The following is a 26,095-nucleotide window of genomic DNA, read 5'->3' on the forward strand; positions in this document are numbered from 1 at the left end:
TGGTGAAGATGAGCACATACTCGGTAAAGCAGGCGCGGAGAGCTGGGGAAGGACTGGACTGGCGGATGTTCGCCCGAGCGTCCTCATCATCCTTCCATTTCCTTCTTATATGATCGCCAGGTTGAGGTAAAACTTTAAAGAGAAAAACAGATAAGCCAACCACCAGGACGGGAACCGTGCACGGACCTTCCTACCCATTCTACACCCTGTCACTAGACACACACACACACACAAACACACACGATAAAACATTAACAATCGTCTGGAGTCGGAGACAGTATCTATATCCCGGAGCATTCCTATATGCTGCCGTTTGCAAAAAAGAGATAAGCCACCAATCGGCAGGGAAGAGGGAGATCCTTCCCTGAGGGTCTATCTCTATCTTCCCAACATGCATTTACACGCGCACACACACCCATCAAGAGATCTACAGAGGGAAGACGCGCAGCATCTTTATTTTTGTTTTGGAATGCAACACACCAAGCAAGCCTACACACTTGCGCCGAAGCGGTATGGTGTAATCGTTTCCGAGGATGTGATTTAAGAGTAATAGCTCTTTCCCCTCCACTCCCCTTTTCCACCATCTCTCCCACAAGACGGCGTCTTGTGGTGGAGCGTAAAAAAAACGATGGGATCCTCCAATACCTGATTGCCACCTGATTGCACACAGCGCCAAACCGAAGGTTGGCGAAGGTTCCCATGGGCAGGGACGAACGGTGTGCAATGTTTGGAAAAGCGCAAGCCGGGAGGAGGAGGGTTTTGCAAACCGGTTCTACAGAACCGGCCACCGCGGAGACCCTCGCGGAAAGGACACCACACGCGACCATCGCTCATGTTATGCTGGCGATATGATGATGGAAGCCGAGGACGGGTGCTGGTGGTGGTGGTGGTAGGGTAGGGGAATCGATATGCGCCCTTGCGGTAATAGCGTCTTGGTGCATCTTCCTCCGATCACGCAGCTCGCGTGCACACATTTGCGTAAAGGCAATAACAATATTGCGAACGGTTACGAGCCAAACACACACGAACACACCGTGTGTTTCGATGCACCCTTTTTCCCTTCTGCTCGTCCTGGGGTCCTGGGGCCACGGACGCTGATCACGAGGCTGATTGCGAACAAATTCCATAAGTTTGAGGTTTTCTTCCCCATCTCGTGTTCTCTCCATTTCTTTGTTCATCCCTCTACTTGGAACGCTTTTGGCCGGATCTTTCGTGTGTCGTGCGTTTGGGGATGCACCTTAAGACCATGCAGGCTAAAACTGAAGCAGAAAAAAAGGTTAAACTTACTGAAAAGCAAAACAACCACAATTACAGGGTTGCGGATGGGGAAAAATTTCGGCAACACCGAATCAAAAAATTAACCTCAGCATCTAAACACCCCCCAAAAACGGTCCACCCCGGTTCGGTAGGTGCATGCCCGGATCACCCAGTACGATACGGAGGAGGAGGGGTGGAAGGGCGCCTTTCTTCTCCTCTTCGTTTCAACAACCAACACTCACACCCGACGCACTTGCAACGGGTTCGCAAATATTCTTATGGCGCCGAGCCGACAAGCTCCAAGGAGCCGGAGTTGAAAGCGGGTGGAAGAGGGATGGCAGAATGAAGCAAACAACGAATGGTACGGCGGGCTGAGAAAAACCCTACGGGAGAGGTTAAAAGAGGTCGTCGTGTCTCAGGGATCGGGCTCGCGGTTGAAAACGGTCCCCGGTGAGCCAACGCCGGACATGCACTCCGGACGGTTTTTCTTTTCTTTTTTTTTTGCGAAGGGTTCTACGCAGGGGGGGGGGGGGGGGGGGGAGCGACTCGCGGGGCAGAAATTGTGTGGATAAGATTGTGTGGTTTCGAAGATCATGCTCTCCTCCTGCAGCAGTCGACGACGGGTCGACGGGTTCGCTTATTACGCCGTTTCCGTTTCACATCGCCTGCATCCGGTAGCTGCGCGAGAGGCATGGGGAACGCTAGGGGAACGCTAAAGGGAGGGCCAGGTTACCTGAACGATGGTGAGATACGGCGTTGATACGCCAACTGGACCGATGCTACCAGCTTCAAATGACTGTTTGTGCCTTGTGTTTTTCCATCATTTCGGCTGATTTGCTCAAAGGTGTGTAGCAAAAGGAAACCACTTGGGACAAGGGTAAACAAGAGAGCGATTGAAAGAGCGTAATAATACAGCGGGGAAACGATACACAAAGAGGAAACAGGAGGATGGCTGGACGAAAGTTCAAAACAAGAGGCATCAGATCAAGCATACTTCTAGTACATGTTTGGTACGGATTAATGAAACTTCGTGAAATACACTCCAAAATGGGGAAAAACATAATAACAAAGTGTTGATATACAAGATGCGATAACACTGCAACATATAAATGAACATAACTTGCACACCTTAAATGTCTATTAACGAGAAATGAGGATAAAAGATTTAATGAAATCAAAATCAATGACAGATAAAAATAAAACGCGCTTTAAAAACAAATTACCCACAACACGGTAGAAATAAAAAAAAACATCAGCGCGCTATTAAAGAAAAGATCCTGTTTCATACCACTGTGTCTATTAGTCCGGATCGAGGAATCCAACCTTAATTCGAGTGAAATGCAACGCCCGAGTCAATTATGACACTACTAGCTACTTAGTGCGGTGCTATAATGGACGCTGGAAGAAGGGCAAACCCAAAACGGACGGCACAAAGAGAGGCTGAACGATTAAAAACAGTGTCTCGAGGGGCCAGAGACCCGGGAGGGAAAGGGCACATTCCCCAGCAGGACCGACATACGACACCGATCGCCGGATCGGCACGCAGCGGAGTGCAACAGCCTTCCCCTGGGTCTCGGCAGTCGTAAACAATACTATTACACGCAGCATATTCCCTTCGCTTGGTGCTTATCGTGGGGCACTAAAACGTGTGCGTGTGCGGGCTGAGCCAAGTGATCGCCAGGCCACCGGATACGGAACTCGACGGTGGACGCCAGTGCTCCCTCGGTAGGCTCGTAAATTTTAAATTCCAACCCTCGAACGGAGGGTGGAGGAGGTTCGTCGCTTGCATTCCTCGCGAGAGATAAAACGGCAATGCACTCCTCCAATTGCAGATAGGAGTGCTGCCTCAGGCTTCGGTTCGGTGTGAGCCCATCCCGGCGAGGTTGGTTGTTAAATGGGGGGTGCTGAACTGGGGCCACCGCCAGCCCAAAGTAACGGGTGTGGTGAGCGTTCGCCGTGTGCGTCAAACGTTCTTAGGGCGACCTTCGGCGCAATGTCGGAGGGTGTTTTCGGGGGGGGCGCCTAAATCGAAAATTGGGCTCGCACTCCGTTCGGGCTGAACGGCGACGGTGACGCATGACGACATCATCTCCTAATAACCGGAAAAGCAACCGACGAGCGACAGCGCTTAGTAGAACACGCTCGTGTTGTTGGGAAGTTCGGTTTGAGTGTTCTACCTTCTTTTTTGTTTTGTCTGCTTCCAAAGCGCTAAAACAAAATAAAATAATAATCGTGATTATCTTCGTTATTAGGCTGAGTGGAATGTGGTTTGTTGCGAGCGTTTTTTATCCCCCCTTCTCCCCCCTCTCGTCTTGTACGGTTTCGTTACACGCGCGCGCGCGAGCGCAAATATTTTGAAAAAGCAATTCCATCATCTGCCGGTGTTCCTGGTGTAATTGTCTGGCCGTTGCAATGCACGGCGCGGGCTTCATATGTTGATTTCGTTCGTTCTCTTTTCCTTTTTATAATTCAGTTTGTTTTTCCGTTACCTTATTGCTTGTCATTCTCGCGCGCGCGCGCGCGGATACATCTCCGACGAACGTGAAGATGTTTGCGGGCTAAACATTAAAAAAAAAACTCCCCCCAAAGAACCCTAAAAACCACTAACCAAGGACGGCGGTTGACCTCGACGGTGGTTGTTCTGGTTGTTAACGGTTCTGTAGGAATCGTTTTGTTTTTTCGTTTTGTTTCCTCCAGCGAAGAACGTATGATCCATCACAGTGCGTTGATAAATATACGCCGCTTAACTAATTTTCGTTTCAAATCGTTGCGAATACGTCCCGAGTAGAAGCTCTACCGTGCAGAAACGGTAGCACGCAACCGGAACAGGGATTTTTGGCAAAAAAAAAACAAAAATGAAATCCACCCATCGCACAAAATCACACCGGAAAGATGTTGTCTGTCGTGGACATCCTAAACGCTCCGGCCCAAAAACCGTCGCCGTCTAGGCATTTCGTCAGCTCACCACAATTAATGCTATTCATTTCAAAAGTTTTCCAGATTGTTCACTATCGCCATCGAATTATCTCTTCCTCTGGCCGGTTTTTAATGAACGCACGCGCGGGGAGAAAGGAATATGAAAGAAGAAAGAGAATCATGGCCAAAAGTGGCCTTTTTACTCTGGAGCGCGTCGGAAACGAACGTCGGTTTTGCCGTTTGCCAGGGAAGGGCCATTTTTCACACGCTTCCGTTACTATCTGCTACTCTGCTTGGGTTCCGTCCGTCTGGAAGAGTCTCTGGAGGAATATCGCGCTCGGAGCGACCATCATCTCCGCTGGGTGAAGCCCTTGAACAGTCTGTTAAGTTTGTTTTTCACCCGACACAATTGATTCATATCTTGTCCCGTGTTGTTCTTTGGCCTCGCGGATCGAAAAAGAACGTCAAAAAAGTTTCAGGCGTGGTCCGATGGAAATGACTTAGGGGGAAAACATTGGAATAAATCGAAACAAACAACATCGAGGTGATAAAGCACTTGCAAACGGGGGAAAAAAGTGTTGCTGGAGGGTACCGGGCAACAAATAACACCGGATCGGATAGTGACAAAAAGATAACTAACAAAACCTTTCGCGACACTTTCTCCGACACTGACCCAAAAACCTACTTTATACACACAGTACGGCGCGCAGCAACCAAAATGCAAACCCATACATACAGCTGCGCTGAGTGGATATCAAAACAAGAAGGTCGAGCAGGCGAATGAAGCAAATAGACCCACTTTATAGAACGATAGCGCTTAGATTATCTAACTACGATCGAGTAAGCTACGCTTACACTCCAACCACCGCTTTCGAGACGCTACGAGAGCCTCGAAGTGCATTGCGTCTCGAGCGATGGGTCTTGAGAATTGAGGCATGCCCAGGCGAAGCATTTACACAACTTCTGATCGCCAATGTAGGTAGGGTTTTCATCGATGTACAACCACGAAGCTGATTCGTAATCGTAAGTTCGTTTTATGGCCGTGAAGCGATTTTTTCTTTAAAGCCGGGAGCAGGAAATTTTTCGCTCATCTGCATCGATGGTTCGTTCGTACGGCTGTCATCATTGGCTTCATCATTCTTCTTCGGCGGGAGAAACCCATCACCGGTGGGTCCTATTATAAAACTCTCTCAAGGGTCCCCCATCTCATTAATCACGTCTTAACGTTCAAGAACCTGCCTTGATGCAACCACTCGCCTAATTGGCGATCACTTTAAAATTGTTTTAACGCGTCGGCCCGTGTGTCACACTATAAAGAAAACGGCAAATAATAGCGAACCACTCCACACGGCGGGGGGCTGACCAGCGATGAGCCATGAGTCATCGCACCCGGTTCGCAAAAAAAACACGCATAAACCCCCCCGGTTTGAATCATGCTTTCCCGATGCCGTGTAAAGCCACACATTAGCGGGCATCTCCTACCTTTATGCTTCATCATCTCGATGGCGAACATGTTGAGTGACATCAGCTGCAGCAACCGGTGGCTGGTGACGGCGATCGGCGTGTACTGCATCAGGGCGCGGAACTCGAGCAGCATCTGCAGCACGCACTGGCTGAACGATTCCATGCTGCCAAAGATACGAATCAACGCATTACTCTCCTGTCGCATGCGAGGCATTACTCCCTCGTCGCCTTACCCAGTCTTGGTGATCAGTTTCCCCAGCACGTGCAGGAAGCTGATGATGAAGCGTTTGTTCAGCTCGATCGAGCAGAGGCCACGCAGCTCCTCCGCGTCGCTCGAGTCTCCGGCTGGGCCACCAACGAGCGGATCGAGCGGGGCGGTGCGATGTACCCGCGAGCCGCCCTCCGGATGGATCCAGGTCTCACGCCGCAGGTTGCCATCGAAGCGGCGCTCTTTTTCCTTCAGCCGAGCCCGCAGCTTATCCTCACGCTTTCGCTGATTGCTTTCGTACTGCGGAACGATAACGGTGAGTTATTGAATAAAATAGAATTTCAAACAGACACACACACACACTCACACACACGTAGCTGATGTTAGGCAGAATAATGAATTGATGGTGAACTAAGGAAAACTAAATACTATAGGAATTTCTATTGGTCAAACATCCCAAATGAGCACAACATCAAACTATTATCCACACTCACCAGTAACTTATACTTTTAGGTGTTCGTTACGACATGGTTAGCATTATCGATCGGACGGAAGAGAGAAATAATGGTAAGAAAAATGAATGGATCTATAGGAAGCTGCACACCTTAACCTCTACCAGTCGATGAAACAGTTGATTCCGGTTCCATATCAATTGTAAATAACTTTTGTTCTTTAACACCACGCGAACAATTACACAATATTATTTTTAGCGGATCCTTTTAAGAAAACCTAGCATAATAAGCTAGTGCTAAGAAACAAGTTCATATATACGGTGTCCAATTTATTCCCATATAAATTTGAACATCAATCCTTTCATAGCACTAAATCGAATTTTCATGGCATATTTTTCAGTTGAAAAGAATAACTTTATAGATCAATCACAGCATATGTTTTGTGATTATGTCGCCATAAATTTGTTTTCCAGTTTTAATCGTTTTTGAAAACCGTTTCATATACGGTTTACGCTTTCCGTAGACATTTTCTATCCAATTTGAAGAATTGTAGCATTAAACTGGACGAAAGAGAACAGATTTTACTTATTTATATTTGATAGCATATATGGCCAAACTTGATTCATTGTAATGAATTGGGAGAACTGGGATACCAATGATTATTAACTAAAAAGCAAGTAAAATTTGTCCGCTATCAGCTATCCATCTAATTTGCAATGTTAAAACACTTTATCATCTTTCTTTAACTTGTTTTCTATGTGTTTTTTTTAATGTTTTCCATGGTTCCTACGATTGAATTATAATAATCAAACAAAACTTTCAATTAGTTGTGTGAACATAGTAGAAATTTGGGAATATATAGAACACCGTGTGTATGACAGATTTATATATTCTCTATGCTTCGCTTCTCTGTCTTCTTTACGCAAATGCTTTGGCTTCGAAAATGTATTAGCATAGGCATTGAATGTACGTTGGATAAGTTATCGAAATACCTTTTTCTTCGTCTCGTTGAACAAATCCATCAAACTTTCACGTGCAGATTCGAAAGGGTTGGATGACATCAGGCTCCGCATGTAGAAGTAAACTGCATCGATCTTCCGTTTCTAAAATCACCCGGAAAAAAATATGATAAGTATCTTTGTGCCTTTTCCTAGAACCTTTTAGTCACTTACCGCGTACACCGAGAGCAGCGCTAGCTGGTTATAAGGGCGGCCGTGCTTCGGCTGGATCTGTTGGGCCTTCACGTACCACTGCTTCGATTTGCGGAAGTTGTTCCCCTCACTGATCTGCTCCCGGTAGCGCGCCAGGTCGCCGAGGAAGAGGCAAATTTTCTGCGCTGATACGAGGGCAAGCGTATACTTCAGTCCTTTGACATTTGACGCCGCATTGACACCGACGAACTGCTCCAGGTTGAAACCGTACGTGCGCTCGAGCAGACCGAGCAGCTGTTCGAAGTACGCGACCCCGTTTTCCACCACCTCAAGCGCGCTCTTCTGCAGGAAGTCCTTCTCCTCCGCGTTCGGGGCATCGTTCAGCAGTTTGCGCAGCTGCTCGACGACGTTGTAGTAAAGCAACCGCCAGAAGTGATGCTCCAGGTTGACGTCCTGGGCGAAGCGCATCTCTTGTAGAAGAAACGTCTGCAGCAGTCGCTGTAGCTCCTGGCGCAGCTCAAGATACCGCTGCCAGTCGGCGAACAGTTGCCCACCGTTGAGCAAATCCTGAAGGCACGCATCTGCCTCGGCCACCTGATAGACGAGGTCGCGTTGACGCAACAATTTCGCCTGGCGCGAATTGGGATCGTACCACGCTGGACCCTCCGCCGCTTGATGTCGCGCACGGGTCGTATCATCACCAGGCCTCACCGGCACCTCTCTACTCGCATTCATACGCGGTGTTTTCAGATTTGTCCGTAGCAGTGGCTGTTCGACGACGATCGGTCGTGACGGATTTTTCGGATCGAACAGCAGCTTCGGTTCGCTTGGAACATCACCCGCACCGATCCTCTGCCCAACGCCTCGAGACGGTGCGTCCGGTGCGCTAGTGGACGCCTTGGGTGGAAGCACCAACACACCTGGTGTTCTTTGGATGCTGACGGAGTTTTCGAACTGTTTCGTCATTTCAGCGATCGCGTGGACGGTTTTATCCGCAGCTGCGTGATGCAACGGTGGATGAATTTCTCCAATGCTACGCCAACTACCTCCACCTTCGTGCAGGGGATCGGCATTCCTGCCACGGTCCATGCTAGCCTCCCGGCTACGGTTTATATAACGATCGCGTGAATGTTGCCGGAAGCGTCCGGCTCCTCCGTAGTATCTATCACGGCTCGCATCGCGGTGTCCTTGGTCCCTGCCAGGGCGAGAATAGATGCGATCGGCACTATTTTCCCGACTTGCATTGGAAGACTGCGAGTTGCATCGGCTACGATTCGATCCCCGATGTGGATGGTACGGCATCTTGAACTCGTCGTAGTAATCGTTTCTGGACCCCGAATTGCTGCAATAAATGAGGAAACAATTAGCAACTGAATTAACTTGATACGGTAATGGATAAAAAGATTTTTTTAAATAACTATTCAAAAGCAACAACAGAAAACGGAATATTAACATTTAAAAAAACCTACAATATAAATGCTAAGTACCACGAAAACACACTTACGAATTTCGTTTCGATTTTTTCCTGTTTGTATTCCTTTCGTATGCGATGGGTAAGATAATGAAGGCAAAACAGAGATAATGTTAACAATAATCAGGGATAGACGATATCCGTCCAGATACAAAAAAGGTAGTCAACAAAAATAAAAACGATGGCGCATATCTTCTTGATCAATATAGACTACCTCCAAATTTTTTAGTAATATGCAATACAATTCTATATCATACACGCTTTTGCACCACAAAAACGATGACTAACCTCAAAACAAGTGATTTAGTTACGAAACTTTTTAAACAAAGTACAGTTAAGGTACAAGCAAAACATAAGAGAAACGCAAATAGGTATATTTTATTTCTTTACCGAAAATATGATGAAAACCATAAATAACGACGATGTTTTCAAAACAGATTTTCCATATTATACAAAGATTTGTACAAGTGCAGGCAGCTAGAGTACATTCAAAATCTTTCTCAAGATTGCAACGATTATGACGTCATGAGGGTAGTCTTTTTAGATATTTAGCGTTGATGTTAAAGAACTGCAAAAGATGAACTACGTACTTTTCGATAACTCTTTTGTGAGTTTTATTATAAAAAGGCTATTCGCTTGATAACTTTTCCCCTGCTTGTTTGAAGTTATGCGGCAAAATCTATGGAAAATCTCAGTTTGGTATGAAAACACGGAAAAATAATCTTTGAAAAAAGAATATAAAATTTCTTTGCAGTGCGTTCTCCGACAATGCAAAACGCGCGAAATAAATTCTTCACAAGGATGGATGTTAAAAAGGAACAAAATACCAACAGACCAAACACTTATACAACATAGTCACAAAAACACGCGCTAACTTAAATCGCACAAAAAACACCAATTCCTATCCTAGCCACCACCCAATAAATTTAACAAATGTATTTTTAAATCTTCAACATATATCAAAATCCACGGCATTTGTTTGATCAGTACTGCAGATTGTTTTTACTGTGGCAACGCACTTTTTTGTACTTCTTTTACACTTTCAAGCATGTATCTAGAGTTTGAAAAACGTATCAAACAAAATTTTGATTGTTTTCACTTTTAATGTACAATTAAATTTCGTGAATAATATATAATTAACTCTTTTGCGGTAGTTTATATGTACACCTAAAATTTATCGATAGGAAAACGGTATACCTTCGATTTCGATGTCTATTTCGGTTGCTACCAGAGAAGTTTGTCGTTTGCTTCCCAGCGTTTGGTGGAAGTGGCAGATCAACATCCCCGCCGTGTCTACCCGTTATAGACATCACAGGCATTTGATGCGGGATAGGTTCTTCCTGGGCCCAGTCCTGGATATTAGAAAATAATCGAATTAAATATATTGTATCAAGTTGTAGCGAATGCACAAGAAAACTTACACATATTTCTCCAAAAGCAGAGCCACCATTGATCGATTCCCTTCGGTCATCAAATGCTTGAGTAGATGATCCTGAGTAATTATCATTGTTCGAGTTTTCCTGTCCGCGAGAGCTCCCGGACGAATAGTGACGGAATTTGCTGCCACCGCTGTAAGTGCGGTCACGGTCATTCCGCTCGCAGCTAGAATTTCTACTGTCCGCTCGACCGGATTGATGTTCGCGGGGGCGATCGCCGGCATTCGGCCATGGGGGATATCGTTCATTCGAACCGACATCGGAAGAACGACTCCGCGTATGCGAATGATATTCCTCCACCATCGGTCGGCTGCCCATAGTATTGCTTGGATACGGCCCTGGTCCACCTCCTCCTCCACCGCCACTGCCCGAGTAACGGATGCGGCCCCTAGAGTGTCGATTCGATCCTCTTATTGGAAGCGTCTGCGCCCGCTGCTGCTCGGCGCGCATTTTTTCCAAGTAATCCGGAGGAAGGCCATGCTCCTGGAGCGTTTTCTTTTGCAACCGAGGTGGCAGATTTTCCAGGTGTGATAACGACGGAATCGGTGGTTTCTTTTTCGAACCGCGTGCATCGCGATTCATCTGATCCGAACGAACGTTTCGCATGCCACCGGCCGTTTGAGCGTTGGACGACATGCTGCTGGGCGGTGGTTCGGATTCTAGCCGAATTGTGTGGTTGCCACTCGCAGGGGGGTAGGCATGGACCTCTAATCGCCGATTGATGCTTCCACCTTCGGGCGGCCCACGTGCCTCCCGGAAACCGTATTCTTGACCGTGGTAAGATTCGGTGGACGGTGAGCGTCGCCGGTTGGAGTTGCGACCACCGGCTGAGCCTCGTTGAATCAGTCTATTAACCGGCGGAGGTGACGGATCCGAATGCGGGTTGGCGTTCAACGAGCGGTTGCTGTCCGTTCGCTGCGTTTTACGCAGTGGTCCACTGCCAGGGCTGTAGAGCTGCTGTTCTCGTTTGGCGCTGGCACTTCGCATCTCTACTCGAGCGGAACGGGACATCGTGCTGAGGGTGGTTGTTTACCATTCAGCAACCAAATGAGTCGTTTTATTGTGTTTCCTTAAAAATGAAGATGAAGATAAACCTCAATTCACATGCCAATAAGCGAAAAAACACCCATAAACCAAGAACAAAGTGCCCTTAAGCTAACATTGGCACTTTGACCGATTTGTGGTTTGTTATTGTTTTGCATGCTACAAGCAACAATGATATGCCCGCGCAAACCGCATCACACAGCAATGCCGTAGTCCTTTGTGGTGTTCAGGAAGTGTTTTCCATGTTACCTGTAAATCGCACTTACCACCTGCACCGACGGATCAGATCTTAAGCCTACCAAGGCAGCGGGGTTTCCTCTAAAGACTCCCAACGCACAGCGCACACCAAATCTCAATGTGAAACTTTGCTGACTCAATTTGTTTGACTCGCTACAGCCTACTACGCTTATTCTCTACCGCTTATCTGTCTTCTGTCACTATTGCACTAAAATTATCGCTCCGCAACGCTGCAATTGAACGTGAAATCCGATCGCCGCATTGAGAACGGTGCATCTATCCTTTCAGCGTTAAAGCCGTAATTACCTGGCTACCGTGTTCTGTTTGACCACACCGACACTTGCTACAGCGAACGAAGCAAACATCGCCGACACGGATTAGTTAGGTACCTGCTCGCACGATTCGAAGCTTGAATTTAGCGCTTTGTGCGCTTGAATGGAGGGATAAAATTGGAAATGACTGTGACAGCCATTCTGTGCGTTTCCCGAATCTGACAGCCGTGATCAACACCATTTTGACAGCTATCACAGGCTCCAGAGATGGAAAATGCATTTCCCTCTGAATGCAGGGATAATAAATATGCTTTTCAATCCCTTGAAGATGTTTCATTTGCAACAATCCATCGAAATCCGAGTCACATTTATAGCCAACAAATTGTACTATTCACCGCTCTTCCATGAAACAGTCGACAGTAGGAGAAGAAATGGTTGTCCAAAAGGACAAATAACGACCGTCGTTATGACTAACTTATACCCCAACTATTTGGGTTTTATTTCTATACAACAATCTACAAATGGATCAATCGGTAGGCAATAAACCTTCGCTTTCGAGCTTTCGTTCTACTGCGAGTAGGTGAAGGTTAACCTTGTGTACAGCCTCGAATTCCTTACCGGTTAGGAATATGGAAAGCGTCAAATTAAATGCTAACATCAAGGTAAGTGGTAGAGTAATGGGACCGGAAAGTTTACGGAACAGTTTCAAAACTTCCTTCGGTTTCTCCGTGATGGATGGCAGTCGGTAAGTGAAATGTCGGGTGGCGAACTGAAACGAAGGGAAAACAGATGTTGATGAAACAAACGATGTCTCGATTTCAGCACCCGAATGGGTTTGCTGGACCTACCATAAACGATGACAATGGGACCAGAAGCATGGGATAGCCGACAGCGAAGCAACTTTGAAATACCGCCGCACGCGTCTGTAGGCACACCGGGCATGCTTGTTTGTGCAACACTGCATCCGGAAGCACAAACGTGCTGTGGAACATCGTCGCCATAATAGCGGGCAGCGCAACGGACGGTAAATAACTCGATAACCGCCCATACTTCCCTAGCTTCAGGACCCGCCTGAAGTAGTTGTTGATGTAAAAGCTGGAGAACACCGTGGTCGCACCGAGAACGCCGGGTGTGTACACGATCGGCCACACTTCGGACTTGTTCTCCCAGTTTTGCACCAGCTTGAGAAAGTATTTGACCGCCTCGTCCTCGTTGAGCCGGACCGCATCCTGAGGGATTTCCGATACCTTTTTATGTAACAGTGCCATTGCGGCTACCGGACTAGGAGCTGCAAGTGCGTGCAAGCACTTGATTCGTATTTTGACTTTTTTTTGAGAATTCCCTTTAATTGGCTTGTTTATTTACTTTCTAATGCCTGTTATAACTACCTTGGCATGAGCTGTCAAATGCGCATCGGACACCGACCTGTTTTATTCGACCTTGTGCAAGGCTATAAACGATGACTAATTTGTAAAATAAAAATGTAAGTTATAAATAACGATTCAAATAAAAAGCTCAGTGCATTATCCACAAGGCGTTTAAATTCAGCAGTTGATACTATTGTTTTCATTTTTTCCAAATTACCTGTTGAACATACTACCAATTGTTTCGGCCAGTTTTGTTTGGTTTCGTCTGATGTAGACGATTTTTACAACTGAGTAACGTCAGAGCCAAGAAATACGTGTAGCAGGTTGGGCTGCCTGAACTTAAAATTTTTCTTTATTTGGCTTTTGAAAATACTAAAAATGTACCAAAATATCTATGCGAATTGTTGATTGTTACACTTAATTCTTTTATGAAAATAAAATGACTAAACCTAGTCGCTATGGATCTTCTAACGAATTGATGATAAACGTAAAGAAAAGATGTAAACAAAATGGTCCATTACTCATCAGCCGGATGACATAAACCGTTGTTTTCGTCGTGTTCGCTGCAATTCCGGTCGGAGTAGTTATTTTCAATATTTCTAATTCGTGTATAGCCGTGTAATTTCAGTATGGAAGCAGCAAGGTATGGCCGAATATTATAAATACTTGAAAAAAGATACATCCTAATGGTGGTTGGTTGCAGGTTTTCACTATTACTGCTGGAGCCGGGAGAGATCTACTTCGAAGACTTTTCCGTTGATATGGTGAAACAAGAGCAGGCCATGGAGCTGGACGAAGAGATTCGCATGAGCGGTCGGCTGAAAATGTGCTCAAAGTCTTTGGTGTTCGAGGCAAAAAACAGTGGCTTACTGCCGTTGGTTAAAATCATGTACAAAGACTGCATAAGCATAAGCCGGCACGAGAACAACAAAAGTGGCAATTCCGATATTTCGCAGCTGTTGATTCGGTGCCGACAGTACATAGAAATGTTGAGCGAGAACACCATTCAACCATATCATTTCGTACAACGAGAGTGTCGATTTCTTTTCAATTTCCACTTCGCAAAGCTAGATGAATGTCTCCAACAAATTTGCCAACTGAACCGTGCCTCAACGCTGCCTTCATATGAACAAAACAGTATGGTAAATGAATGATATCTTTTGTAAACGAAAGTGTCTTAACATTTATGTATTTTTCTTCCTCTTTTTACTTTTCGAAAACAGATTGCTACAATTGTCTACTCGAGGCATAGCCGAGTAAAATTTAATCCACTCTGGTTAAACAGTTTATACGAACGAACGGTTGCCGAATTTCACGTAGAAGAAATCAATCCTCTCATCGTTAATCCTGGGCGACTGCTTTTGACTAATTCCTTTATTTATTTGCAATCGTACAACAACATTCACACGGTAGGTGAAGGTGTAAAGCAAATCGAATGGAATGAACTAAGCTACTAATAATTGCTTTTCAGAATCCTGTGCTTAAAATCAGCATTAAATCAGTCACCAGTCTTTCCAAGCATCGTTATCTTCTCCGGCAAATAGGGCTTAAAATCCAGTGGGATACAAAGGAATCGAACGTCGAAGAGCAATGTCTTTATCTAGCGTTCCGCAATGAAACCGATCGAGACAGTTGCTTTCGTAGCATAACGGGTCAGACTGATTACGCCGTACATGACCAGAGCCCTGAAAGCATGACACTAAAGTGGCAAAACGGGCTCGTATCGAATTATGATTATTTGCTGTATCTAAACGGATTAGCCGACCGTTCATTTCAAGATTTGACCCAGTACCCGGTGTTTCCGTGGATCATAACAGACTACACATCGGCCGAGCTGAAACTCAACGATAGTGTCGTGTATCGCGACCTGAGGAAGCCGGTCGGAGCGCTGAACAACGAACGTTTGGAAAGACTACGCATGAGGTTCGACGAGATGGGTGAACCAAAATTCCTCTACGGGTCGCATTACTCCACACCGGGATTTGTACTGTACTACCTCGTGCGAAAGCATCCGGATCTAATGCTCTGCCTGCAGAACGGCAAGTTCGATCATCCGGATCGAATGTTCAACTGCGTGGCGGACGCGTTTCATAATTGCATGCACAACATGTCCGACTTTAAAGAGCTTATACCGGAGTTCTACGATACCGGGCGTAAGGGTGATTTTTTGATGAATAGCATGAAAATAGACTTCGGTTGCCGCTTCGATGGTGCACCGGTGAACAACGTTGCTCTACCACCGTGGGCACAGAACTCACCGGAACGTTTCGTGCATCTGCTAAGGGAGGCCCTGGAGTCGGACTATGTTTCCGCCAATTTGAACCACTGGATCGATCTGATATTCGGTTACAAACAGCAAGGAGAGGCAGCACTTGCTGCGGACAACGTTTTCTACCATCTCTGCTACGAAGGATCCGTCGACCTCGGACAGATAAACGACATGGCGGCACGGCACGCAATGGAGGTGCAGATTTCCGAGTTTGGACAAATCCCGAAGCAGCTATTCCGCACTGCTCACGTATCGAAAATGCAGGCCATCCCGAAGGGTGTGCCGGCACAGTCAAGCATGGTGATAAAGAAAACGCAGGAGTACTGTTCACACAAGGATATCATAACTGCGCTGGCGATCGATGGGTCGACGGGTAATATTTTCACCACCAGCAAAGACGGCACCATGACCTGCTACAATCCGGTGGAGAGACGAAAAATTCGAAGCGTGCAGCTTAGCGACCTGCCGATCAGTTCCGTGCAGCTTCCCTCCGACCAGTCGGTTGTTCTTGGAGCCTGGGATAATACCATGTAGGTATCGAACAGCTTGTTTAGTTGGGCGAGCTTTGTTTTGTTTTCATTATATTTATGATGCACTTTATTTTTTCCTTTCAACTCAGCCTAATTTATAATTTCGACTTTGGGAAGGTTTCAAGCACCATCCGGGCACACGACGATGCCGTTTCGTGCCTGTCGTATGTACCGATGCATGGGTTGCTCGTCTCTGGAAGCTGGGACGGTAGTTTGAAGTAAGGCAGTCCCCGTTGTTTTTCTTCACACATTAGTTTTACGAGGGACACTGAGCCATTTTTGTGTTGCTTTTCTGCAGAATTTGGAACAACTACCACAACGATGCCGTGGTCGGGTACATCACGCTGGAGGAAAAGATTGTTTCGATCGACAGTGCGTGTGCTGGTGAGCGCAGCATTCGCGTGGCAGTCGGGCTGCAAAGCGGAGAGCTGTTGCTGTTCGAGTTTGATGCCCGCAAAATAAACGCAACGTCCACCTACACGAAGGACAACCATAAGAATCTACTGACGCACCGGGGCGGTATCTGTGAGGTGAAGTTTAACGCGAAGGGAACGCTTATTGCGTCCTGCGGCGAAGATCGAACCATGTACGTGACGGATGCGGACAGCAGTATGACCATCTGCCGGAAGGCGCTGGACACCGTGGTGCGATGCCTTTGCTGGACGAAAGACTGTAAATATCTGCTCATGGGAGACCAGCGAGGCCAGCTGCACGTGTGGAGCATGCTGCAAGGCATGATCGAGTGCGAGATGAGCATTCATAGTGGTGAGTAGCAAACCTTTCTTTTCATCCTTGTTCCACTAAACTGCACGATGTTATTTTAATACAACATACCTATTTAACACTCAATCATCAATTGCTTTTATGCAACCTTGCGTTTCATGCTTCAATCACTATCCCCCACAATGTAATTTTAACACAACACAGCTATTTAACACTCTGATCCATTGGAAATTAATTGTTTTTAAAAAGTACTGTTGCAATCAGTTGTTTTAGTTGCCTTTAACGTTACATTTAGGAGTAAAATAGTTGACCGAACGATTTCTCATACCTCGTTTTGCTCGTTTTCAGAGAGCGTGTACTGCCTCGGTAGTTTGGACAATAATCAGATAGTGAGCTGCGGCAAGGATGGCAATAACTATTGCATAAAGCTGTGGGAAATCGCATAACCGTAACGATGTGTAGTAATTAAATTGTTTCATTTCAAACCCTAATCTTCTGTTGGAGAAATCCTTTAAAAAAAACTGATATTTTTTAACTATAAGTAACGCAGCTGATGTATGCATACGAAATAAAAAGTGTTCTTGGCTCTAGACCTCTGCAAGCAGGAAATGAATGGGAAACCGTTGCGTTTAATTAGTTGTGTTTTCATAAATATCAAACTTTTTATTAACATGTTTGTAATTTATTACCATTTTAATAAATACCATTCAAATCTTTTGTTTTGTTTTCCGACGGACAAAGAAAAAGGTATCGATCGTTTGACAAGTTACATCAATAATTGGATTGAATAGTAAAGAATTAGTTAAAATAGGCCCACTTGGGAGGCCTTTTTCCAAGGTGTTTGTTTTTCTTAAATCTTCCAATGTTTGTTTTACGTTTTTTTTTTGTGTTGTCTACCGCGCCCCTGTTCGGGTGCGTGTGTGTATTTTCAAATTGGACCAAACAATTTTGTTTTTATTTTTTCGCTCCCAGCATCCGGCTCGTGCGAGCGCGCCCGTGTTCGGGGCTCGTCGCGGTCGAATGGGGGGGCGTTTAAAATCAGGAATCGACCAGCACGTGCCAACGGGTGATCGGCTCCGACCGGGTGCTCGATTCGCGCATCTCGTTCCAGTGGATCATCTCCTCCGGCCCGCTCGAGTTGAGGCCCATGCTAAACCAGCCCACCATTTCGTTGCGTTTCATGTTGCGCTTGGCGTACACGGACACGATGAGGGTGACATCGTTCAGCTGAAAGAGTGCCACCTGCAAACGCCCAGGAGGGAAATGTGTTTTCAGAGAGACGCACAGTAACTTTAACCCGGGTGCGGGTGCTTACCTGAAAAATGAATGTTTCCTTAAACAGCGGGTTGGACTGACCGCGGCGTGTCGATGTCTTGGCGCGCCCAATCTCCTGGCCCATGCTGCTCACCAGACAAAGCTTTACGTACGTATCCGGCACCTTCGGTACCGTGTGGTTCCGGAAGTGGCTACCTTTCACAATCTGAAACGATGGAACCAGGAAGACAAAAGGAGGGGGTGTTAAATAAGGATTAAGGTTTAGAGACTCTGTTAATCCAACCTCAACCGTCAGTCGTCCAGTGATGCCGTTGTATCCCAAACCAAGTAACAGCTCCGGAACACCTCCATGTTGCATGGAGTTCGTTGATCCAGCACTGTCGGATCTCGCGATGCTAAGTAAGTCGCTCGTGGACGTTGTATCCTGGAACGAAAAATGTGTACAACCCCATTAATCTGTTACGTTACCATTTCTTGCAGCGAAAACCGAACGCAACTTACCGCGACCGACGAGCGAGGTTCAATCGGGAGCCACAAGTTGGTCTCCAGTTCCAAGTCAATGTTGGCGAAGCTGACGATCGTCTCGCCGATCAGACGCTCCCGGCGCATCCGCTCGCAGCCGTACACGCGGATGCGCAGCCCCATCGAGTTCACCTCCTCCGGGTTGACGCGGTGCAGCAGGAAGCTCTCCATGAACTGCGGGTTTTCGCCCGAGCGGATTTTGGTTTTGTGCTTTTGGCGCTTCGCCGGAAGCATCAGCAGGCGCACCTGGGTGTGCGTGGCCGTGCCCTTGTCGCCGCGGGAGGCGATCCCTCGGGCCTGCAGTACGTGCACGGTCATCTTGCGCATCGGCGCGTCGTAGAGCAGCGAGATCTCCAGCGTCCCGTTCGAGCTCGGCACGGCCGGCGGCCCTTCGAAGCCGCTGTTCGTCAGCTCACCGTCGGATTTGAGTGACTTCAGGTCGCTCGTATCGAACAGTGGCTCGTTCGAAAATACTAAAATACACTGCCAACAAAGATTGGCCGAGGAAGATAGCTGTTAGATCCAGTGGGCAGAGGTGGATCATTACACTTACATCATTGTTGAGACTAAGCACGTCGTCCAAACTGTCCTGCTGCACCAATGGACCGGCCTCTCCAAACCCGACCATCGGATCATCCTCGACGTACGGCTTCATCTTCCCATTGCTTCGCTGGTCGAGCATGCCGGACAGCTCGCTCTCATTACTCTTACTAACATCACTACGATTGCTGGTCGCTGATTTGCTCTTTTTGCTCTTCACCGGCTGTGCACGCTCGTCGGTTTCCTTCGTAAACTCCGGCAGCAGCAGCTCGCTAATTAACTTCAGATCTCCCGCCCCAGACCAGGTAGACTCCAGCGCAGGGGCACCACCACCACCTCCGGAACAGGGTTCATGTGCCGTCGAGCCACCGATTCGGTCACTGCTGACGTGCGCATCCAGCAGCAGGGGCGCTCCGGGTTCCAGACTCACCTCGGCCGAGCTGTTGGAGCTGCAGTCGTTGCTCGAATGCGGCATCCCAATCTTGCCCCCCTCCGCCATCGCCAGCGGATCCCGCGAGCTGTGCCCGTGCTTGCCGCCGGTGAGGATTTTGTTGAAGCTATTGAAGTGTGGCGCGTAGTGGGCGAGAATGTTCTCGTTGGCGTGGTAGCAGGAGGTGCTGGCGCTGTACGGCTCACTGCACGATTCCAACCGCAGCCGCCGGATCGTCTCATCCTCCGAGTCGGAGCTGTTGTTTCCATCGTAGGCGAACCGATTCCCTGCGTACCAAAATAGTGCCAACCAAATACATAGAATCGCAAAGGGGAGGTCAGCGTCGGCATCGCAGATACTTACGAATCCGATGGAAGGTTTTCTCCGAAATCAGATGTTCCTCGAAGGATAGCGGAAATAGGGGCGATGTTCCAAAGCACCGTATCTTGTTGACGTATAGGAACAAAACCATGATAAGAGCGACAACTCCCAATGCTAAGCCTAACAACGTCGTCAGCTCCATGTGGGCTGTTGGAGAGAAAGGTACAAAGGAATATGTTTAAAACCCAAGAACCACGACATGCGGGATGCGGCTCCCACCAGGAAATGTTCGAGCGCCTAAAGGTATGCAATTGGCATAACAAGGTTATTTTATGGATTAGAATCCCACATTTTTGAAAATTATAACAAACTTTTTCTTCGTTTCAAATCAGGCTCCATACTAAACACCTACACCTGGAACCCGGCTGATTGCACCTGCTGTTTCAAAACACCTAAAAGAAAAAAAGCAGGAAAAGCACGTCCAACAATATGGTACCTTGCAGCCGATCGGCAGCGTCCATCTTAGTCATGTCCTGCAGCGTTTCGCTGTCGTCGCCCGCTAGTCGAACCATTCTGCCGGAGGGTGAATGCACAGCACTCTAGGTCATTCCAAATTCAAATGCGCTCTAGTTGTTTCGAGATGTTTGCGCTCCGCCAGAACGTCCCTGCTGCCATCTGGTCACTGGAAGGAATAGAGCGCACCATGACACCGTACCGATGTTAATTTTTAATGACACATCCTTTTGCTCGACACGACGAACGTGCCACCGTTTCACAGCCTCCTGCCAGAACCGGAACCGGATTCTGCTCCCGATCAGGTACGTACCAACGCTAAACAGTGCTTTCCCCGGGGAAATACGCGATGGATTAGTCTGCGGTGTTGCAAAACATGGACATTATTGGCCGTGGCTCACGTGAACGTCGGTGCAGTACACAAGATTTTCTCTAACTTCGTATTTCTGACGAATTTTGATACACGCCAATTGCGCCGACGCGTAGAAAAACTGACAGCTTGCTGGAGCTGGTGGACTAGAAGTGACAATTGTGGGTTTTATGGCATCCGGTGGCGTGTCGCACGTTCGCCCGTTCACATGTGGACTTTGCTTACACGGTGCTTACACGGTTTTGTCGACGATGAACCACAGTTCCTCAACAAAGTATCCGGACAGTAATCTTGCCTTCCTTTCGCAGTGAGTACATGAGCATGGACAGAATTTAAGCAGAAAATTTGAATAGAAATGTGATTTCTCACTTCCTGTCCTTTGCCTATTTGACAAAATTCTCTATAAGTTTTTGTAACACTCCGGTTTCTTGAGGTATCGTTTGTTATGGTTCCCTAGAAGCCATCATTTGAAGTTGACTAACATTAACAATTTAATGCTCACTGCTCACAATTTGAAATGTTCAGTAAAACTACGGAAACAAGTGCCGACGTCACGACTCTTGTCATTTCTGTTCCACAATTTTGTTCCACAACTTTAAATCCTGATGCATTCACTGGCTGACCTTATATTACATGTTGGATGTACGAGGATAAAACTATAAATTATTACAAAAACTAAAATCCTTCGATACTTCACGATCACGTAAAAAGAAGGTCCGAAAAGTAACAACGAACTGCATAACTACACTTCTAACAGGAGTTTCTAGGTCATCAAAGATTTAATTGGAGTGGCTGTTCTTTTTCTTAAACAACAACTGCAGACCAACAATCAATTTTTAAAATATTAAATAGCATTTCAAATGAAACATTCTATTTACTTTTTTGGTTTAGGTGAAGTATTCACATTGAAAATAAGGTTGACATTAAAATGGTGACTGTACGAATGCTTTATAGAGTAGCTGTACGTTGCGTTCATTTGTTCATCCTTGAGATCTCGTAGCGGTTATACTAACAGAATGCCTAACTGTAGGCAGATTAGGAGCTAACCTTCACATTAAGGATAACGATGTCCTTTAGTAGGCTTAATTACTGAAGCTTAGGTCGTCTATCTTTATTCTTGAACACGATTGCTCTTCATTTAACAAAAAAAAAAAAATCAACAAGTACTCACTCATTCACACTGTAGACAAACGGACTGAAAGAGGCCTCATGATGGTGTCTCTTGAAACCCTCGAGATATTCTTCAAATGTTGTTTCAAGAGCAATTCTTAAACCTAGCACTTCTCATAGTTTATGCGGCCTTATGCGGAGTTAACATAGGTAGTGCATTGGCCATTTTTTCTTTACTCCATTTTCGTATACTTTCCGTTACTAAACTTTCATTCGAGTTAGAGAAACTTTTACGTTCTGTTTATTAACCGCAAAAGTCTCTGCGAAAGACATCGCATTCGACATCGTAAACAATAATCAATATACTTTACTATTAACGCCAGCACCAAATTTAACATTTATCAGATTGGCACCGATTCCAGAAAGCTGATAGAAATGGGTCATTTATCTCACATTTTGGGGACAGCATTTTGCCATCAACACCTGATGCCTGAACACGTCGTTACACAGATCCGCTCCCCCAACCCCTTCCCAATTTGCCAAACAATCTTTGTTCCCGATCTTTCGGTGACATGTTAACACCACTCAAGGGCCGTCGAAATTGTCATGTGAAAAAGTCCGCAAAATGGGCAACGTTGCGCAAAAGTTTGCCGTTCAAATTGTTCAACAGCCCGCATCGGCGAACTTCTTCTATTTGAGCCAACATGTCTTCATGCCAACATGTTCTGTTTGCTCATTAGCACATCATTTGTGATGTCTAAAATAAAAAAAAAATAGTTAGAGGGAAGTATTGCAATTTCTGAAGATCTCTGTAAACACCTTCGATTCTCAAAGAGCTTGAATTTATCAACGATTAACACAAATACAATTATTAACATCCTATCACCCATTATTTTTTAAATGTTTAAAGTGAAATTTTGATTAAATATTTTAGAAACAAGAAATGTGGTGTAAGTTTACACAATGGATTTGTACTTTTACTAGCAATTGCAGTCCAGGGAGTTTAAATCCATGTTGTGTAACAGATAGCAGAGTAGAAGTTTATCAACCCATCGATTTAAGCTATTGTTAACATTCTGTAAGCACTTTAACTAGTTACTTTGATTTTTTATTCGTTTTCTTCTAGTTGCTTTGATTTATTCATCAACGTTTCTGTTTGTATGTTATATTCTTATTATTTTTCGAACTAAAACTGATTGGTAGCTTTGTATAACTTCCTAAGTTTAGTTGTAATTTATTGTAAAGCTTCAAACAATGCTTTCGTAACGCCGGAAAATGCTGTATTTTATCTAATAATCTTTGTTATGACTAAATGCTAGTTTCTTCTCCGAAAACAAACGCCACCGTTCTTTTAATTTAAGTTTATCTATTGGTTCTTTTTTCACATAAAAAATGTTATTTCTTCGCCGGAGATAAAGTTTCAGCCGAGAAGAGAAACTCTTCTTCTCAAGTACTGGCGTTCAGAAATACTTTCGTTGGAAAAACCCGGCCAACGCCCATGTATGAAACATTGGGATAAATGTTGTTATTTAAATTCCTGTCCTTGTATGGCAAATGTCGCCTTTGTGCCATATTAATAACCATTAGCAAACGGAACAGTCTATAGATACAAGTTGTGATGATATATACATCTGAAAAGTGACCTAGCTGAGCGATGTAAGGATGCCAAGGCGGTGGAGGTGCACGCCTGGCGGTGCCGGGGTGTGTGTGTGTGTAGTACGTCAGTAAATACACATCTTCGCTAGTATTGCCAAAAAGATGCTTACCGCGCCCTTTTGCACAATTACTGTTAGTGTACTGTTATTAAACGAACGGATCGCTGAGAGCTTTCAGCCAGAGTGAGGCGAAGGCCAAGATGTCCACATAATATACAATATCGGTCGTTCTTTTTCCCGGCAAAGTTTCCCCCCCCCCCCCCCCCTCCTGCTGGCCCCGGGTTTTCCACGCCCGCTCCTGCACTCGCAGGGAAAACTGTAACAGACTGTACGCCTGGCGGGCTTATGGCGAGCGCGCAACGATTCTCCATTTCTCGGAGGCCACGCCTCTTTGTCGGCCAACATGGTCGGACGTGCACCTAGGGCCGTCTCGCTCTCGCCATGTTGGACCGCAACATGAATGGACGCCACTGAACATAGATCGCATAGAGTAACATTGACCGTTTTTCCGAATAACGATTTCGTTGATCAACGGATTTGTCTATGTGGAGGACGCTGCTTCTGTAGCAGCGTTAGCACTGCTTGTTCATTGCTGTCTTCTAACTTTCGGCTGAGCGAACTTTCCACTCCAGACTTAACGTTAGCGAGCGTCAAGTAACCGCATGACGGACGGTATTTATCATAAATTTATGTATAATTTAGTTTACAAAACCATACAACCCACTAACCGCTAAAACCAATAAAACATTGGCGAACGAGTCGTTACGATGCGCGCAATGGAGGTCGCAACGTTCGGGAAAACTTTTCCGGCAAAGAGTGGAAACATCGGAGACGGTAGCGAGTCGTGTAGCGAGTTATTTATTCACAGTTTTTGTCATCGCTTGCTTCTTCTTCCAACTTTCTATCTTTTTCATATCCGATATTTAACAAGCAGTCTCCCCCCATCCCTCCTCTTTCCACTCTTCCTCTTTCACAGTCAAAGCCCGTCGGTGAAATGCCGGAAAATGCCACTCCTTCTGAGTTTTCTTATCAGCCTTGCACGGTTCGGGGTGGTTCTTCCGCCAACGGTTCGGCATTGGGAAAGATAAAATTTCGATGGAGAAAGTTACATCTATCGCACCGGCGTAGACATGGCTTCTCGCAGCGACACAACATTATTTGCAGAGATGTTAAGCGATTTGGCTTTCCCTTTTTTTTGTTTTCAGCCAAAATGTATATGCAATGTATATGTATTACACAAATTGAGGTTTACAAATATGCTAAACGGAAAGAATAATATCCTTATTGAAACAGTTAAAACAGTTAATTTAGTGATTTCTCGGTTAACACGTTTATTTCAAATCGAATATGTCATTATACATTGTTATATGAAAGACACTGTTTTACTTCAATATGTTCTTCATGTTTTTGGTAATTGAATGTGTTTTGCCTACCGGTACCGGCTCTTATTAATTTCTTCTCTACTTTTTCCCTTATTTAAATCTTTCGCATCCACCCAAATGGGAGTTTTCTTTTGAATATATTTGAAACCTACTTACATCGTCTCAGCATTCAAAATCAATGTCGATTTTTCCTTCTCTTTCATGCATTCGTTGTCTAATCTGTACATTTTTAGTAGTTTTTAAATTTCATTTGTTATCAAGAATCAAGCAAAATCATGTGTAGTGAATGTGTTCTGGACTTTGTTTTCTTCTAGATAATTTTCAATTGATCTTGGTTCAACCTATTTAGGGAAAGTTAAACTGTTCCTTCCATTTAAACCATCGTGATGCATTCTGTACAATTTTGCAGGAGGAGAGGCTTTACTCTTTTATGTTTCAATTATGTTATTGTTACATTCATCGGCTGTGGGTTTCAAGTTGAAAGTTTGCTAATTTTTTTTTTTAAATAGTTATTTCTGATGTTTGAAAACATGTTTTAGATTTGAAGTAAGATTTACAATATGCCGTTAATCCTAAAGAAACGAGAGGTTCGTTTGAACTATTTTTTTTCGGTTTTTCGTTTTATGGATCATTTATCATTGACTGGGATTTCAAATTTAAAACTCATCTATGTTCTTCGTTCAACGATTTATAATCATGAAATTTGAAATCAAACATATCGTTAGGATTATTCTTATATTTGGTGATATTATCATCTCTTAACTATCATTCTTTTCTACCGATCTAAAACAACATAACTCACGCTGTCAATGTTCATAAGACGCTTACGGTTTATCAACCAGACCTTATCTATAAACCATCGAGAAAATAAACAGGCACCTCCACATCTACTCCTTTCTACCGTTCCCTCGGTTTTCCCCGGGCAATGACAAAGTATTCATTAAAATTGCGGCCAAAGGCCGTGCCATTTTTCCGGCCAGTTGTTGTGTCGTAAACTTACATGTTTGGTGCTACCCGAACCGTTAGTCCGAGGCTGGGAAAAAAGAAATAATCAATTCGTTGGAAACTGCTACCGAGCGAGGAGAACAAAAAAAAACCTTGTCAAGCTCGTTAACGGAAAAACTCACGTTCCGGTCCCACATTCCTTTTATCCGGGATCGAATTAAGATGATGATGTGTG

General features: G+C 45.4%; 4 protein-coding genes across 4 annotated transcripts in view; 1 reads left to right on the forward strand and 3 right to left on the reverse strand.

Annotated features, from left to right (window-relative positions):
- LOC131291111 (telomerase-binding protein EST1A) overlaps positions 1 to 11,418 on the reverse strand; it is a 51,014-nt gene extending 39,596 nt beyond the window's left edge. Inside the window, exons 1-6 of the mRNA XM_058320302.1 lie at positions 10,341 to 11,418; positions 10,117 to 10,271; positions 7,470 to 8,790; positions 7,290 to 7,400; positions 5,871 to 6,145; positions 5,656 to 5,801 (exon numbers count right to left, since the gene is read on the reverse strand). Of these exons, the coding sequence (XP_058176285.1) occupies positions 5,656 to 5,801; positions 5,871 to 6,145; positions 7,290 to 7,400; positions 7,470 to 8,790; positions 10,117 to 10,271; positions 10,341 to 11,366 (3,034 nt within the window). The 5' untranslated portion in view covers positions 11,367 to 11,418. The remainder of the gene's footprint in view (positions 1 to 5,655; positions 5,802 to 5,870; positions 6,146 to 7,289; positions 7,401 to 7,469; positions 8,791 to 10,116; positions 10,272 to 10,340) is intronic.
- Positions 11,419 to 12,372: 954 nt separating this feature from the next.
- LOC131290919 (uncharacterized) lies at positions 12,373 to 13,228 on the reverse strand. Its single transcript, XM_058320107.1, has 2 exons — positions 12,757 to 13,228; positions 12,373 to 12,677 (listed from the first exon to the last, which is right to left on the reverse strand). The coding sequence occupies exons 1-2, from the start codon at positions 13,174 to 13,176 to the stop codon at positions 12,435 to 12,437; spliced, it is 663 nt and encodes a 220-aa protein (XP_058176090.1). The 5' UTR covers positions 13,177 to 13,228; the 3' UTR covers positions 12,373 to 12,434.
- A 676-nt stretch (positions 13,229 to 13,904) lies between these two features.
- Positions 13,905 to 17,416, forward strand: LOC131291112 (protein FAN-like). Its single transcript, XM_058320303.1, has 7 exons — positions 13,905 to 13,918; positions 13,979 to 14,417; positions 14,499 to 14,684; positions 14,747 to 16,074; positions 16,164 to 16,292; positions 16,373 to 16,839; positions 17,146 to 17,416. Exons 1-7 carry the CDS (start codon positions 13,905 to 13,907, stop codon positions 17,241 to 17,243), a joined length of 2,661 nt encoding a protein of 886 aa, XP_058176286.1. The 3' UTR covers positions 17,244 to 17,416.
- A 419-nt stretch (positions 17,417 to 17,835) lies between these two features.
- LOC131290925 (uncharacterized) lies at positions 17,836 to 20,457 on the reverse strand. The gene is made up of 7 exons (XM_058320112.1): positions 20,382 to 20,457; positions 19,928 to 20,092; positions 19,148 to 19,851; positions 18,574 to 19,077; positions 18,356 to 18,496; positions 18,113 to 18,277; positions 17,836 to 18,039 (listed from the first exon to the last, which is right to left on the reverse strand). Exons 1-7 carry the CDS (start codon positions 20,455 to 20,457, stop codon positions 17,836 to 17,838), a joined length of 1,959 nt encoding a protein of 652 aa, XP_058176095.1.
- Positions 20,458 to 26,095: the final 5,638 nt, after the last annotated feature.

This window comes from Anopheles ziemanni, chromosome X, assembly GCF_943734765.1.
Source record: "Anopheles ziemanni chromosome X, idAnoZiCoDA_A2_x.2, whole genome shotgun sequence".
NCBI classification, from domain to species: domain Eukaryota; kingdom Metazoa; phylum Arthropoda; class Insecta; order Diptera; family Culicidae; genus Anopheles; species Anopheles ziemanni.

Coding starts and splice junctions, on each gene's coding strand:
- LOC131290925 (XM_058320112.1), bottom strand. CDS start 20,457: ATGGTTCGACTAGCGGGCGACGACAGCGAAACGCTGCAGGACATGACT. Junction 20,093..20,381: donor CGCTGCCGATCGGCTGCAAG/GTACCATATTGT, acceptor TCTCTCCAACAG/CCCACATGGAGCTGACGACG. Junction 19,852..19,927: donor GAAAACCTTCCATCGGATTC/GTAAGTATCTGC, acceptor TTTGGTACGCAG/GGAATCGGTTCGCCTACGAT.
- LOC131291112 (XM_058320303.1), top strand. Junction 16,293..16,372: donor AGCTGGGACGGTAGTTTGAA/GTAAGGCAGTCC, acceptor GCTTTTCTGCAG/AATTTGGAACAACTACCACA. Junction 16,840..17,145: donor CGAGATGAGCATTCATAGTG/GTGAGTAGCAAA, acceptor GCTCGTTTTCAG/AGAGCGTGTACTGCCTCGGT.
- LOC131290919 (XM_058320107.1), bottom strand. CDS start 13,176: ATGGCACTGTTACATAAAAAGGTATCGGAAATCCCTCAGGATGCGGTC. Junction 12,678..12,756: donor TCCCATTGTCATCGTTTATG/GTAGGTCCAGCA, acceptor CCTTCGTTTCAG/TTCGCCACCCGACATTTCAC.